The following is a 16,494-nucleotide window of genomic DNA, read 5'->3' as shown; positions in this document are numbered from 1 at the left end:
AGTTTATTTGAATTTCATTTTAAATGTCTGAATGGTGCTGACCAATCAGAAATGCTGGTAAAAGTTCTCTGTGTGAAAAAGTCTAAATAAAAAGAAGCAGCCTAACTGATTCACGTTGTGAGTTATGTATTTCATCCTTTAAGGGACTAGAATATTTGTTCCACAGTTTGTGCATGATAATTTTTTCAATAGGGCCCAGCCGATACTGGATTTTTGGGACTGATGCCGCTTAGGGAATTAAAAAACTCTGATACCAATATATTGGGTGATATTCTACATAAAGAATATCATAAGATAAAGACTAAAGCCTATACATAAACAAATCAAATATACATAAAATGCTGCTTATAAATCCTCTGTTGAAAAAAAGTTTTCATATTACATAACATACAGTATATGCTGACACTGATATAGACTGATATAGCTGTGATAGGTCAGTATCGGGCCGATAATATTAGCTGACCAATGACTTGGTTGGGTTCCAATTTTTCAGTTGGCTAGTTTAAGCAAAGTGCATCCATACAAATGTAGTTTAGCTGTTTAAGAAAAAGGAAAAAGACAGTATCACATTGGTATCAGTATCTGCAACTTGATTATGTTATAATTATTTACAATATCAAAAATCTGATGATTATTTTCCTGATTAATCAATTAATTTATCCATTGATCTATGAAATGGCCAAAAATAGTGAGAAATTTCCAGAGCCTGAGGCGATGTCTTTAAATCGTTTGTTTGAAGACCAAAACATATTCAGTTTACTGTGATATCCAAATTAGAAAAGCAGGAAATGCTCCAGTTTGAGAAGCTCAAAATGAAAAAAATGTTTGTTATCTTTCTTCAAATAATTATTTAAACAATTAATAAATTAGAAAAAATGATTCCTGACTGGGTGATATGGACAAATATCAAAATATTTTTGACCAAATATTTCAATATCAATCAATACTGCAACAACATTGTAGGAATGGCTATTGGTGGTTTCAAACACAAGGAGATTTTTGATAAATAACGTAGATATAACGACTACGTGGGTAAAAGCAAATAACAGAACAGCTAGAACAGTCTGATAAGTTCAGGAGATTACATCACTTTACTGTAATGTAGCCTTTAAAACCAACCACCAATATCGATATATCGCCCGGCTCAATCAACCAATCATTTTAGCTCGACAACGTGAGCGGCACAGACACCTGTGCGTTTGCACGTTGTTTCACTCACACAGTTAATGTCACTGTGAATGAAATCCCGTGTAATTATTACACTGGTGATCGACTTTCACTGCTCTATGCTCCGTCACCTCTGCCTCGCTGGTGTTTTTCTCCCCGACCCCGCGCCCGTACTCAGTTTGAGAAAATACAATCAAATTTACCAAATGATGCCATCATGAGTGTGAATGCAGAAATGGATGAATAAATGAATAAATTGCCCAGTGGATGGAACATATAAGCTAACACATGCATTGCAGGGCTCGGGGGCTATCCTGAGGCCAATCATTTAGCTAACACACTAATGAAAGCGTGTGTAGTGCGGCTAAGGGCAGCCACCATGGGAGGTACCACTCCCCTCCCTCCTCATGTTGGGGACTGTTAATAGGCTGGATGGAGCCAATGGGACTCCCAGGAGAGGCCCGCTGATGAAGAGGAAAACCTGTCGTCGCCTTCACTAATCACTGCCTAATGGCTGCAGTAACACAGGTTTTACAAATGCGACTGTGCATGTGTGCCTGTACATGTGTGTGTGTGTGTGTGTGTGTGTGTGTGTATGTGTGAGAGAGAGAGAAATACTGAAGTTTTAGGGTATTGGTAATCCCACTCAAATGTTTATTGGAGAAACTATTGTGTTTCTGTGCTTGGCAGTGTGCATATTCTGCTACCAAAGATGTTTGGTAAAACTGAAATTTACATAATAAGTGTGTAGTTGTTGTGTTTTTCCAGGCATTATCAGATTCACCGTCACCAAACCATGAAAACATCACAATTTACTTTTTGCTTGTTTGTTTGTCATTAAAGGTGCAATCCATAATCCAAATGCTAAATGGACTGGAAACTATTGTTACATTGAAACTTTCTCTGGATAGGGACAAAAAAAAACAAATAAAATAATTAATCAATTAGTTGATTAATAGCAGTTCTCTGGTTCTAGCTTCTTAAATGTGAGGTTTTCCTGCTTTTCTCTGGTTTATATTGTAGAAGGGCTGCACCAAATGTTTATTTTCATTATTGATTACTCTATCAATCATTTTCTCGATTAAATGATTAGTTGTTTGGTCCATTAAATGAGGAAAAAATGTTGATCGCTGTTTCCCAAAGCGACATCCTCAAATTGTCTTGTTTTGTATGCAGCCCAAAAATATTTAATTTACTGTCATAGAGGAGCAAAGAAACCAGAAAATGTTTTATTTTGAGAGGCTGAAATTGAGGAATTTGGATGTTTTTTCCCTTAAAGATTACTCAAAATAATTAACTGAACATCAAAATAGTTGTAGCTCTATATCATAGCACTGAAGAGGTTTAGTTTTGGGCCATTGGTCAGACACAACAAGACACATAACATAACAACATAACATAACATTTTTTTAGGACATTCACTAAAGAATGATTAATGAATCAATCAATAAAATAATTAAAATAATTAGCAGATTAAACAATAATGAAAATTATCAGTAGCTGCAACCCAAAATTGACAGTAAAACAAGCCTAATTTCTATTAAGACCAGATTTTTCATCAGACTGTCACCTTAAATGTGTAAAGTTGTTGGTCAAACGTATTGAAAGTTAATATAAGAAGTTAAAATAAAAGAAAGACCTCGCTTTGGATAACTTGTAGATAACTCGTGGTGTAAATCTTTATGATGTTAGTTGCAGCGACAATTTATCCATTTACAACAAATTGTGGCAACTATGTCTGTTTTTCAAATCGTTCAAATTGATATAAACTCTCCTACACTGAGAAGCCTATGACACGTTTTGAAAACAATAGCCCACATATAAATCACATTATCCCCAGTGGTAAATCAAGTTATATCACATTTTAAGGTGTGTGCACTGTAATGTCGGTCGTACAGGTTTAGCTTCCTTGTGTGAATGAAATCGACATGATAAATCATTTAACGTCAGAGAAACTTTTCATAACAAAAAGCAAAGCAAACAAGTAACAAAGACAGTCAGTGTTCAGCTCATACCAGTCACTGATCAACTGCACAGTCACTTTATCTTGCAGACTGACGTCGACTTTACTGACTAGTGGCTTTACTTTCTGCCAACGTGCACGTGAAGCCGTAAAACTGCTGAGTTAATGTGCCGCTTCCGGTTAAGACCTTCAAAGTAAAGTGCTCGTTAGAGATGATTTGTTGTAGTTGCAGTTAAAAACGATATGAAATCAGGGTCTGCATAGTCGTTTTTTTGTTTTTTGTTTGTTTTTAACTTTTTTGATGATGTCAGAAGAAACAGTATGTGTTATGGATGCTTTCTGACAAGAAAACAATATTGGAGGTAACAGAGATGATCATAATTATGTAAAGTTTGAATATGTGTTTCCATGGCAACTCACAGACTCAATCTTTTTATGAGGACCATGTGATTTAATCGAAAGCCCCAGAACAAGTTGACAAGTTGAGTTGACCTTGAATTTAGGTAGTTTTTTTCAACTGTTGCAATAACCCTAGGTTCAAAGTTTGTTTTTTGACCTTGAAGAAGTTCATTGAATCTTCAAAACATATACAATGCAATACAAAGATTTAAGAATAACATTTTCAAATATGTATTAAAGTTGTTTGTCTCTAAATTGAGCAAGCCAATTGCCAGTGAAATACATGACTTCATATATATTTTTTGTTGCCAGAGAGCCTAAAAGCCTTTTTTTCCCCAAGGAATTCTCCCCCATGTTGTTTATTCTTGACTTTGAAGTGCTGAGAATCACTGTCACAACATCACATGTAGTAGCTGTTCTAGTTATGATCATAAGCTAAATGTCGATTTTTAAAATTTATTTATTATTATTATATTAATTAATTTACTTTATAAAACTTTGGGGAGCATTTTTGTTTGTTAAAAAATTCAGTTAACCTTAAGAAATTTTCCTGAAAGCTCTATGTGTAAGATTCAGTTTGTTTGTTTAGTAATAATCGGCCCTGGAAAACTTTATCAGTTGACCCTTATCAAAAGCTCCAAAACAGGTACATAATGGACCTTGTGGTGACTGTTTTTCTATCTGCTGTAATGGTATCACGAGGTTTTCGCATTATATGTGGGGGGAATGCTTAAGTTAATCATTTTAAAAAACATTTGTCACTCTTATTCCTGCAACGTCTGAACGTTTGACGCTTTATTTTGAAGGCGACACACCTCACTTCCTGTACCGTCGTAGCTCTCTCCTGCTGGCTTGCCGTTAGCTCCGTGTAGGCCGAGACTTTTCCTGTAAATCTGTCCAATCAGAGTTTACCGACGAGCTGGAAGTTGGCTGCTACGTCCTCATACAAAACTGCATGACGGTCAAAGTTGTGGCGTGGAAGGCATTCAGCGAGGAAACCGACAACTTTTGCTAAAGTTTCTCCGAGTGACGAAGAAGTTGGGTGAAATTTTTGCAGCCCAGACATAATGTCGCCCGGCGGCTGGAGATGTCTGGAGCGATACGGTACGGCAAAATCGTCACATTAAGTTACCTTTGTGCTGGGCTGGTGGTGTCAGACCTCGCTGTACTTTCTGACTGACAACACCGACTAACCGCTCCTTCTTTTAGCATGCCACGCAGGCAGCTAACTCCTCCAAAGGAAAGAAAACTTTGCCTACACCTCAGGAGTGGCCCCCACAGTATGATACTCTGACGTTTTCTTTATTTTCACGCTTATTTCCTTCTTTAAAAAAAAAAACCTGAGCATGATGAAGGTTAGAAGATACTTGAGGGGGAGTGGGAGGGTACTTGCATTTGTGTTCATTGCCTCTGTCATTTGGCTGCTGTTTGACATGGCTGCGCTCCGTTTGTCCATAAACGACGTGAACAGTCAGCTGCTGAAGGAAAAAGTGATCAGAGAAAGGGAGATTTTCAAGCAACAGTCCAGGGTGACACAGCCGATGAAAAGGGGGTTTAAACACCCAGTTCAGAGGGTGGACTTGCCTGGACCGAGGGCTGGGAAAGGGACTGCCAGTTCAGGCATCAGACTAGCCGAAGTGTACAGACAGGGGGGCAGGAAACAGGACCACATGTTGGGGGATAAAAAGCACCAAGGAGATCGTGTACTCAAGACTGACCCCCCTAAGCGTGCTGTTCCTGAACATAAAGAACATGTTACGCCAAAGCAGGACGTTGCTATAAAGAAAAAAGAAGTAAACTTGGATCTGAATGGGACAAACTTAGAGAAAAATAAAGTAATAGATAGCTCTAATAGAGTGGTGTTACCTGTAGCAGTCTCCCAAGTAACCAAAGTGTCACTTGATATTCAGGAAAACAAACATGCTCTGCTACCAACCTCAAACAAGGTACCCATTAAAGCTGAGGATGTTGCACAAAGCACTCTGGAGAAAACTGATTCAAAGACAAGTGAAAAAATCAATGACGAACCCAAGATTAAGGCTGGAAAGAAAGACGCCCGGCCTCAGGTTGAGGAGGAACACCCTGTGAAAACAACTTCTAAACCTCAGAACAAGGATGTAAGCAAAAAGGAGGTAAATGAAAAAACAGAGAAGAAACTTGTTCCAACGATAGCCAAGAGTGCCGCAAAGGAAACCCCGAAACCTGCAATCAAGCCCCGAGCAGGAGATGACCCTAAGGATAACTCCACTGCTGTCAGGAAACCAGGTGTCCACAAAGTGCTCGCTCTGGATGTGACTCAGGCACCCAGAGACCCAAATGCGGTGGGCCAGTTTGGTCAGGCAGCACTTGTTGCCAGCAGCGAAGATGCAGAGGTGAGGAAGAGATGGGACGAAGGGCATTTTAATGTCTACCTGAGCGACAAGATCCCGGTGGACCGTGCCATCCCAGACACCAGGCCCGAGATGTGAGTCGTCTTCTGCACATCTTGCCTCTCGAACTGCTTTCGACAGCCAAGCTCACTTGCCCTTTCTTTTCTGTTTTCCAGGTGTGCGCAGAATGTGGTCCACGATGACTTGCCTTCCACCAGTGTGATTTTCTGCTTTGTGGATGAGGTGTGGTCCACGCTCCTCCGCTCTGTGCACAGTGTGCTCAACAGATCCCCACCACACCTCCTCAAAGAGATCATTCTGGTGGATGATTTCAGCACCAAAGGTAACACTGTTACTTTGAATGCGTCTCAGCGGGGTGACAAAAATTGACAACTGCAGCAAACACTGAGCACTAGGTTTTAATTATCAGAGGTTATTCCTTTTGGCTGGTCTTCAGTGCGCAGTATGCCAAAAAGACACAAAATCTACTGACATAATCTTTGTTTATAGCCTAAAATTTGCAAACTACTAAACAGTATTAATAATGATAATATGCCTAGAAATTCAACCTCACTCTTTTGAATATACTGAAATTCTTAGAGCTCCCTCCTGCTTTTAATTTTTTATCATATATGGATTAATGCAGATTGTGTAAATGTAGTGTCTTTTACACTTTCACACACTATCATGTTTATTTTTAGATCCCTTTAATTAGGGTCCAGCCTCTACTTGATGCTAGAGTTGGAAGAAACTGGATTTTTTTAGGCCACAGCAAGCACAACACCAGTATTTTAAAGCAACAACATGTTGAGAAAATATATGTGTGTGTGTATATTCATAAATACACCAATTTCTAATTCAAAAATTCACACACAGCAACCTCAAGTTCAACTAAATGAAAACACATTGCAGCTGTGAGTTTGGAGATGAGTTGTGTGTTTAATTTTGATTTACATAAATGCATAACATAAACACATATTTTTGAGAACTTTTCCTGAAATGTGGTTACTGAAGATTAAAGACTTGTGACGGAAACGTCTACAGTCAATAAATTTGACAATAGGCGTGTCACAAATCCACAATTTGATTGGACTTTCACTGTTAAGGTCACAATTTTACTCTTCTTTTACAATTTAAACATGTTTTTCTAGATGATCAAGTCTTGATTTTTTAAAGATGAACAGATCAGTGGTTTTATGCTCTGACAACATCATTTAGACTCCCACATTCTTCTTTAATAAGACGGTCTATGTGGATTGAGTACAAAATAACAGCTGCTAAGCTGCGGTGTGTCGTCTTTGTAGTGTTGTTTTTATCACGTCACGCAGCCGAAGTAGTTGGGAGAAAAAACAAATACTGGAAGGATCACAGGTTCTCTAAATTACCTGGCACAAATATTTGGTATTTCTCCACTCCACTTTCACTTAAGACATATGCCAATACTGATATATCTTTCATAAGCTGACATAATCAGTTAAGAGCAGATTTAACACACCCGAAACAGACCTCACTTATCAGAATAGTCCGGTCTCGAGCACATGGTTATAGTTAAGTTAGTTAAGTATAGCAGAAAGTTGGTAAAAGTTTGACCTCGGTGGTTCTAATTAGAATTTAATATTGTTAATTGCTGTAGGATACCTTTTCAAGTTATATGCACTTTAGTCTGCTGTCAATGTTGTAAAATCATGTGTAATATTTTGTCAGATTATCTGAAGGAGCCGCTGGATACGTACATGTCCCAGTTTCCCAAAGTGCGAATTATTCGTCTGAAGGAGCGTCAGGGCCTGATCAGAGCCAGACTGGCTGGAGCTGCTGCAGCCAAAGGTAATTAATTAATAAATACTTTTTGTCATGAATGTCTTCAATGCTTGGGTTATAGGCAGTATACATATGTGCAAATATGATGCAGGCCTGGCTGAGTGGATTAGTCCCACATAAACAAATTATGGACAGCAACAGAATTTGCATGAATGTGTCAAATCAAACTGTGTTCAGTAAGTGTTACACTGAAAACACTTACTTAACAAAAATGCGTCCTTGTCCTCAGGGACAGGTCCATTTAAAGGCCGATACTGACTGTGGGGAGTTAATTACCCTTATTATTCAAACTGCAGCCAAGTTTTATAACTGTGTGAGAGTTGTGCAAGACGTCAACACTTCTGTAATTGGAGATGTGGGTTGTCTTTCTGCACAAGTTTGTAACTCTCTGTGTATAATATTGTATCATGCTTACCAACACAACATGGATAGAAGAATAGTTCAGAAACACATACAGATGGTTTGTGGGACATGTTTTCTCCAGCTTTCATACTTGCAACTCAGGTTATCAGATAAGAAAAAGTATGTACACAAGTCTGAAACTGTAAATGTGCTTCCTTGTTTATTAACTCGAATGTAAAGTAACTAAAACTAGGATTATTTACAAACAGTTAAATGAAAGAAAATGTGTGCCTGAAACAATTTAAAGACAAAAGAGTAACATTTTCAGGTGAATACCCATGTGCTGTTCTCTCAGGCTGGAAAACACACACGTTAACAGTAGGGGTGGTTAATCTGTCTGATTTTCCGATCCGATTAGATTACGATTATTGAGGTCCTGATTCGATTACCAACCGATTTTCGATTATTAACGATTCTCGATTAGCGATTATTGATTTTCCATTTGACAACAGTAACCCAAAATACACCACAAAGTTATTGCACCATTTAAAAAAACAGTTGCTTAATTACTTAACTCTTTTATTGAGTAACAACTCAAAGCACTTCCTGTGCAGTGCAAAAAAGAAAAAAGTGGTGGGATTAGGGTTAAATTATTTTAAAAATGCACTTGTCTTTGATCTTTGTCTGTAATTATCACCATAGTTACGTAATGTAATAATAATGATAATAGTAATGATAATGGTAATAATATTAAAAACTTCAAACTTATACAGTGCTGTATGTATATATATTAGATCATTATACACTGTACAGTATAATACACAACTACGCTCTGTAGTCTGGCTCAATGTCCCGCCTACAGCAGCACATCTGATTGGTTAGAAGTCATAATCAATCAATCAATCAGCAGACACACTGTGTCACAGACGGGGCGAGACAGAGCTGCACCGGTGAGCAGAGAGGAGCTGTGTAGAAGTTCAGACAGCTGATATCACCAAAGTTTCAATAAACATCACAGTTTTATGATCTGTTTCTTTGGTGATCGCATAGTTACATCAGTGAAGAAAGTTATGGTCTGGATTTCACTCAAGGCGATGTGACGGCGGGACACGGATCAACTGCAATCCGTTGCTGGTTGTTTCTCGTCCATTTTACACACCTGCTTGCTCTGGCCACTGCACGCACTTGCGAATTGGAACTGGACACGCTTGCGTGACGTTCAACTTCCGTTGACCGCGGGATAACATTTTTGCAAAATAAAATAATGCAAAAAAAATCGATTTTTGAAAATGTAATAATCGATTCATACTCATCCATAACATAATCCTGAGTAATTAATAATCAATTTTTTTCACCACCCCTAATTTACAGTGTAATCTTCACTTAAGTCATTAACACTGATTGGGTGTTTGTCTCAAGTTTAGTCATCTCCATTTCCAAAACCTCATATTGAAATGAAATGACACCAATTGTGAAACTTTAAAAGTGGAATTTATTGTCTTATATCAAGTAAAGTCCTGGAAAATGAGAGCAGCAGCATTGAAAATGGTCACACAGAGGTACACTGCACATTATTTTTCAGTAGAAACTTGACCAAACTTGCTCCTGCCCCCATGTGTTTTTACCGTGTACATTATATTACATGCATAAACAAACAACTGCCTTTTCAGTTAACTCTTTGTTATGTCTTATAAGAGTTGCATTGTTAAATTGCAGATATGATTATTTGTTTAACTGCAGCAGGATGTTTGCTTTCCTATAATGTAGGTGAGGTTCTTACCTTCCTCGACTCCCACGTCGAGTGTAACGTGGGCTGGCTGGAGCCGCTGCTGGAGAGGGTCTATCTGGATCGAAAGAAGGTGCCCTGTCCAGTTATTGAAGTCATCAGTGACAAGGACATGAGGTGACTCAACCCCAACATATCTGAGTGATAGACAAGCCTACACATGTAGGGCAGAGCTGTTGCATATGAAGATTAGGATACACTTATCTCATGCAGGGCTCAACAAAAAGGGTTGCCCCTCTCCAGGGGCAAGTAAGATGCCATGTTGGTAAATTTAGCAACTCGCTTGCCTGAGCAGGCAAGTGGTAAAAAAAAAAAAAAAAGAATTAAACTGTTTTGACAATCGGAATTTTTCACGCAAAAATGGCAGAAAATGCTGTTCTCAGTCTTTCAAAGATGGACATTTCCCACTTTTCACCTGTTATTGTCACATTAAACTAAATGTCTTTGGGTTCTCAACTAACAAAAAGCATTTAAAGGCATCACCTTGAACTCTGAAAAACTGGAATAGACATTTTTCTTTATTTTCTGTCATTTCATAGACATTTTAGCCCTAGATTAAATTTAGCTGTGGTCTTTGTTGTTATTTGATAACTGCTGATAAATAAGACAGTTTGTACAGGGGCAAGTAAAAATTGACTTTGAGCAAGTAGTTTAAATAAAAAATTAAAGTTGAACCCTGCTTATTAGAATTATGCTATAGAATCAAATTCAAGAGGTGGCTTCGTAGGATTGTGTGATCCAAACATTTCCAATAATTTCAGTGTTGTTATGTCCAAAAATCAGAGTACATTAAAAAAAAACATAGATGTAATCTTTTCCAAAATTCACAATATGTTTTTATCTAACAAAATATTCTGCTTCAGTCAATATTTGTTGCTGTTCAGCCTTTCAAAACTGTCACTTTCATGGTCAAAAATGTTTGCTCTCCTTGTTGCTGTGCATGAAGGCAGGACTGTATTAATGGGTCAGTCCAACAGGAATCTAACAGCTCCATGAATGACATTATTGTTGACAAAACTGATTAGTTCTGTCCATTAAAGACAGCTGATTTAATAATAAAACCCATTTAATCTATTAAATCACCTCACTTCAATCAATTGATTGATTGATTTTGTTTGAGGCCTTTTTTTGACAACAGTCAAAGCTTTGTTCAAAAACCTCAATAGAAACTTCACATATAAGAAAATGACATTGGGTTCAGCCCTACATACATGTGACACGTTTATGTTTTCTGATAGAACAAAAAAAATCTGTCATTTTGAAATAAGTGCGTCTGTTCTGGCTCTTTCTCTGCAGTTATATGCTGGTTGACAATTTCCAAAGAGGTATTTTCAAATGGCCTTTGGTGTTCGGCTGGAGCGTGTTACCAGACGAGTACATAAAGAAGAATAACATGACCATCGCAGATCCCATCAGGTACCGACAGTCATTTTTCATAATTGTATTTTATTATTGTTTCTGCTGCATGTGTGCTCATTTATTTGTTTTATCTTTCAGATGTCCAGTTATGGCTGGAGGCCTGTTCTCTATAGACAAAAAATACTTCTATGAGCTTGGTGCCTATGATCCTGGCCTGGATGTGTGGGGCGGGGAGAACATGGAGATTTCATTTAAGGTACATCACGCATCGAATTCAAACATGAATTTAGCCCATGAATGTTTGGAAACTCCCCGTGACTTTTCTCACGTGGCTCTTTAACCTACGTTCTGCCATTTGAACAGATCTGGATGTGCGGAGGGGAAATCGAGATCATCCCCTGTTCTCGAGTGGGCCACATCTTCAGGGGACAGAATCCGTACAAGTTCCCCAAGGACAGGCAGAAGACCGTGGAGCGTAACCTGGCGAGGGTGGCGGAGGTCTGGCTGGATGAGTACAAGGACCTGTTCTATGGTCACGGGTACCACCACCTGCTGAATAAAAAGGTCATCGACATCGGCAACCTCACCGAGCAGATTGAGCTGCGGAAGAGGCTCAAGTGCAAGAGCTTCAAGTGGTACCTGGAAAATGTGTACCCAGATATGGAGGCACCCTTAGCCAAAGCTGAAGGCCTGGTATGTAGATGAATAAACTTGGTTTACATTTCCCTATAAAATGAAATCTTGTTATTCTCTTCTTCCACGAAACTGTTGTTATCTGCAGAGCTTGTGACTTTGTGGTGACTCCAGATTTCCCTGTTGGGCGTACGGTGGCAGTAATGTCGGCAGGTTAACCTGCGCCTACATGTGCACAGTCCCGTTATGACAGCTCCCTGCTTTCTTCACAACCACTGGAACAAGCCAGATTTTAGAAAAGAGTCTGTCCTGCAGTGGTTTGACTTTTGAAAACTAGAGCCAGTCTAAACATACGGGGCATGGTCTCAATATTTGAGACGTGGGACAAGGGATAAAATCGCTGTTCAGTCCCATATGGTTAACCTACATGGCAGTCGGCACGCTAACAGTTTGGAGAAGCAGGGAGAAGTACCAGCACAAAAGTTAAGCAATGTACTGGTCTGGACAAGGTCAGCAGCAACAGGTATTTTAGCTTTTCTAGCTAAAATGACGAATCAGTTTAAGCGCACACTTTATTTAGAATATGTTCACCACTTTACTTTGCTGTCAGACAGCCTTCTCCGATGGGAAACTGTTGTTATATAAGCCAGTTATCACTCCAGACACCAACCAGACATGGCAGGTGTACCGCTGCCTCGATCTGTTAGTTTGGTTGTGTTATTTGTGTGACTTTGAGAATCTGAACAATTCTTTTAAAACACAGAAGACACACAATAATACGAACAAACTAACAGATCGAGACAGCAGTAGATCACAACCCCCTGTGTTCTGTAAAGTAAAATATCTGATATCACCAATGGAGTTTGGTTGATTTGGAGAAAAAAAATATTTGGCTGATACATCAGTTTCCCATCAGAAAAGTCTGTCTGACTGCACAGTAAAACATTACAAATAGATAGTGTACACTTAAAGTTATGCTGATTTTTGTTTTTTAAGTGGCCAAAATACCTTCTGTTTGCTGACCCTGTCCACAGCAGTTAATTTCTTAGCGTCTGTGCTGGTACTCCTCTCTGGGGGTATGTGGACCACCATCTTCTGCAGGTAATATACTGACTATCAAAAAGTACCTCATTCAACCCCACAATAAATACGCAGGACTGTCCCTTTAAGAAAATCGACCCAAACAGAGACTGTGATTATGTTCCTGCGGAACAAAGAATTGCTGTCTCTTAAAGCCTGTGACAGCTTTCTGTCAGGATTAATTGAAAGAAGGAAGGAAGGAACGGCCGCAAGGCCTGTTTTCATGTGCAGCTCTAAATGAGTAACAAATGATTGCAGTGCTGTTCTTTCACTTCTGTTAAGTTTTAATCACTTCATTTTTCCTCGTAGGTCTTTAATCGTGGATTAAGAAAATGCCTCAGTCTGCACAAAGGTTCTCTCCTCTTTGAGACATGTGACCTCAGCAAGCAGGTGGGTGTCTTTGTATTACTGAACAAATGATTTGACTGCAGAAAGATAGCAAGCATTTCTTAGTGATTCTTGGGAAAATATGTACATATTGTGCAATTCTGGCCTCGTGACTGATGTAATTGTGGAGGGCATAACAAAAATATGCAGAAGCAGGCCAAGATCAGGACAAATGCAGGCCGGACTCAGGCCATGATAAACACGGGCGGAGTCCGGAGTCCAAGACGGGGCCAAGACTCTCCCTAAATGTGGTCATTTTGGATTTAGAGCAGCCCCACTCAACCATCCGTCAAAATCTTTCAGTTTTCGTGGAAAATAATTACATCCTTGCCTCTCTCTTCTCGTTCCTTCTCTCTGGTATTCAGAGTCAGCACTTTAATTACACCTGGATGAGGCACGTTCGCCAGCAGGACATATGTATCGCTGCCCAAGGCAAGGGCAACGGTTTTGCTCTACAGTTATGTGACAACAGCAGGCCTGAACTCCGCTGGTTCCACAAGTCCTCCAGCTCTTCTCTGGTGGGTTGACTTTGGGTGTGCCGTTTGCTTTGTCTACCATCATTTGTTTTTCCTCCCTTTCTCAACGCTGTCATTTTAATCTCTGTATTTATCTTTTTAAAAACAGGGCCGTCCTGCTTCTAATTTACTGAAGATGAGACGTGTCAGTTGAAAATGAGTGCAGGCGTGTAGAGAGGCTGAAGCTTTGTTCGTTAATTATGTTTCCTGTTTTGTCTTTGTGAAAGGCGGAGCACCTCATAGCGGAGTTTGTGTCCCACCACATGTGCCTGGAGGCGGGGCCTGAGGGTGACTCTCTCCGCCTCAACCCATGTGAACCCAGCAACGCCTTCCAGAAGTGGCAGTTCACGCACTACCACGCTAAGTGACGAGACTGAATGGAGTTGTGTGTCAAAACATGCACTGTGGAGACCTCCAGTGGCCTCACACTGCAGAAGGTGTGGTCCAGCCTCAACACAAGACTGTGCAGAGGAGGTGGGACGCGCTGTGGTGGCAGTAATATGTGTGGTGTAAAGCAGAGGGTGTGGGGATGTGCAATGTTTCTAATATTCTTTTATTATCAGGGTGGACTGACCTTGAGTTTAAACATTAATGCCAGAAGAGAGAGTGAATCTTCTCTTTTCATGAAGATTTGAACTGGAGTTTCTCTACGCTGGCATTTTGGGAAGAAAAAGACTAAAGGGTTTCAGGTGATTGTCTATAGAACACTCCATCTACCACCCCAGTTCCAAAAAAGTTTAATGTTGTGTAAAATATAAAGAAAAACACAATGCAATGAGTTGCAAAAACTTTTCAACTTATATTCTATTCAGTACAGCGCAAAGACAAGATATTTAATGTTCAAACTGATAAACTTTTTCTAAATATACATTCGTTCTGAATTTGATGCCTGCAACATGTTCTAAAAATGTCAGACACGTGTCAACTTTTCTTTTAACACTCGGTGAGTGTTTTGGAATTGAGGACACGAATTGTTGAAGATTTGAAAGTGAAATTCATTCCTATTCCTCTTGATATATGACCTCAGGTGCTCCACAACAAGCTGCTGTCATATTTTGTGTTTCATAATGCACCACACATTTTCAGTGGGAGACAAAATCTGGACTGCAGGCAGGTCAGTCTGGTACCTGAACTGTTTTACTACGAAGCCACGCTGCTGTAAGACATTCAGAACAGGTCTTTGCATCGTCTTGCTGAAATAAGCAGGGACATCTCTGAAAAGGAAGTTGTTTGGATGGCAGCATATTGGTTACCCATGATGCCATGGGCACTAACGCACCTCCGTACCATTACAGATGCTGGCTGGATGGTCTTTTCCCTCTTTAGCTCATAGGTCACACTCATTAGGCCACAGCACACTTTTCCACTCTGTGTCAGTCCATCTCAGATGAGCTCGGGCCCTGAGGAATCAGATGCATTTCTGGATGTTGTTTATTAGTTTGAACATTAAATATCTTGTCTTTGTACTGTATGTAATTGAATACAAATCAAAAATGATTTGCAAATGATTGTATTCTCTTTTCATTTACATTTAAGACAATGTCCCAACTTTATTTTGGAATTGAAGTTGTAATTACTTCTTGAGTACAATATCATTTTGGTACCAGAGATTAAAAAAAAGACAAACAGTGCCTCATAGATATGAGATGTAAAAAAAAATGTGTGTGTGTGTGTGTGTGTGTGTGTGTGTGTGTGTGTGTGTGTGTGTGTGTGTGTGTGTGTGTGTGTGTGTGTGTGTGTGTGTGTGTGTGTGTGTGTGTGTGTGTGTGTGTGTTTACTCTGCCGGGACTGAATAATGGGGTGTAATTGCATGTAATTTAGAATTTATTTGTTTATTGTATGAAACACACCACGTTCTCAGTGAAACGCCTTTTCTTGATGTCATGAACTCCATGTTTGATGAGGCACCTGAGGTGAAACAGCTGCTTCTCTGGTTTTAAATGATGATGCGTTATGTAGGTGTAGGTTTTGAAAACTGTTCCTTTTTGTATGAATTTCTTCTCGTCACTAGAGGGAAGTGTTGGTTCAAAACACCCAATAAACTGATTTCGTGGTTGTCATCAAACCCTTTAACCACACGTTGAAGGAAATGCATCTTAAGAAAGTACAAATGGAACGAAAAAGATACAGAGTTAATGGCATGTATCTCTCTTTATTTGCTTCTTATCCACAAGCCACTAGGACACATGTTTAGTCTCACCCCAGAACTTAAGATACTGAAGCTCTAATACTAAATAACATCTTACTTATAGGTAGTAGGATTATGAAGATTATGAAGCCCCGAGCTTCTTATTTATTTAATCTGTTGTTGAAGTACCTGCCTTGCGTAACAAGATCCTAAAGCCATCAGATGAAAAACATAAAGTGCCTCTTGTGTTTGAAATGGTTGTTGGGCATTTCTCTACACGAAACCACAGATAAAGAGAAATACTGTAAGACCTGTGTGACCTGGGGAGTTAATAGATCTACAAGAGGCTTTTAGAACATATATGTGAAAAACATGTACCATATGGCAGTGGCTCTCAAATCGGGGTCTGTGGCACTGTGTCAGGGGGTCCATAAAAAATATCTCATTAATTATATTTCAGATTAATTATGCTTATATATGGAGCTTGGGGTGGCGGGTAATATTCCAGAATTGAAGAGGTAAATTTATGAGAAAATACTTCTTTTTTT

At 39.3% G+C, this 16,494-nt stretch overlaps 1 protein-coding gene across 1 annotated transcript; it reads left to right on the top strand.

The window, feature by feature from the left end:
• The first annotated feature begins 4,404 nt into the window (after positions 1 to 4,404).
• Positions 4,405 to 14,720, top strand: galnt5 (polypeptide N-acetylgalactosaminyltransferase 5). Its single transcript, XM_084725244.1, has 10 exons — positions 4,405 to 5,993; positions 6,075 to 6,241; positions 7,603 to 7,722; positions 9,826 to 9,961; positions 11,141 to 11,260; positions 11,342 to 11,459; positions 11,567 to 11,896; positions 13,226 to 13,306; positions 13,669 to 13,821; positions 14,046 to 14,720. The coding sequence occupies exons 1-10, from the start codon at positions 4,876 to 4,878 to the stop codon at positions 14,184 to 14,186; spliced, it is 2,484 nt and encodes an 827-aa protein (XP_084581370.1). The 5' UTR covers positions 4,405 to 4,875; the 3' UTR covers positions 14,187 to 14,720.
• The last annotated feature ends 1,774 nt before the right edge of the window (positions 14,721 to 16,494 follow it).

Source organism: Lutjanus erythropterus, chromosome 8 (assembly GCF_056507025.1).
Source record: "Lutjanus erythropterus isolate fLutEry1 chromosome 8, fLutEry1.hap2, whole genome shotgun sequence".
Classification (NCBI taxonomy): Eukaryota; Metazoa; Chordata; class Actinopteri; order Lutjaniformes; family Lutjanidae; genus Lutjanus; species Lutjanus erythropterus.
The sequence above is the reverse complement of the archived record's forward strand: the minus strand, read 5'-3'. Positions and strand labels throughout refer to the sequence as shown.

Coding starts and splice junctions, on each gene's coding strand:
- galnt5 (XM_084725244.1), top strand. CDS start 4,876: ATGATGAAGGTTAGAAGATACTTGAGGGGGAGTGGGAGGGTACTTGCA. Junction 5,994..6,074: donor CCAGACACCAGGCCCGAGAT/GTGAGTCGTCTT, acceptor TCTGTTTTCCAG/GTGTGCGCAGAATGTGGTCC. Junction 6,242..7,602: donor GGATGATTTCAGCACCAAAG/GTAACACTGTTA, acceptor ATATTTTGTCAG/ATTATCTGAAGGAGCCGCTG.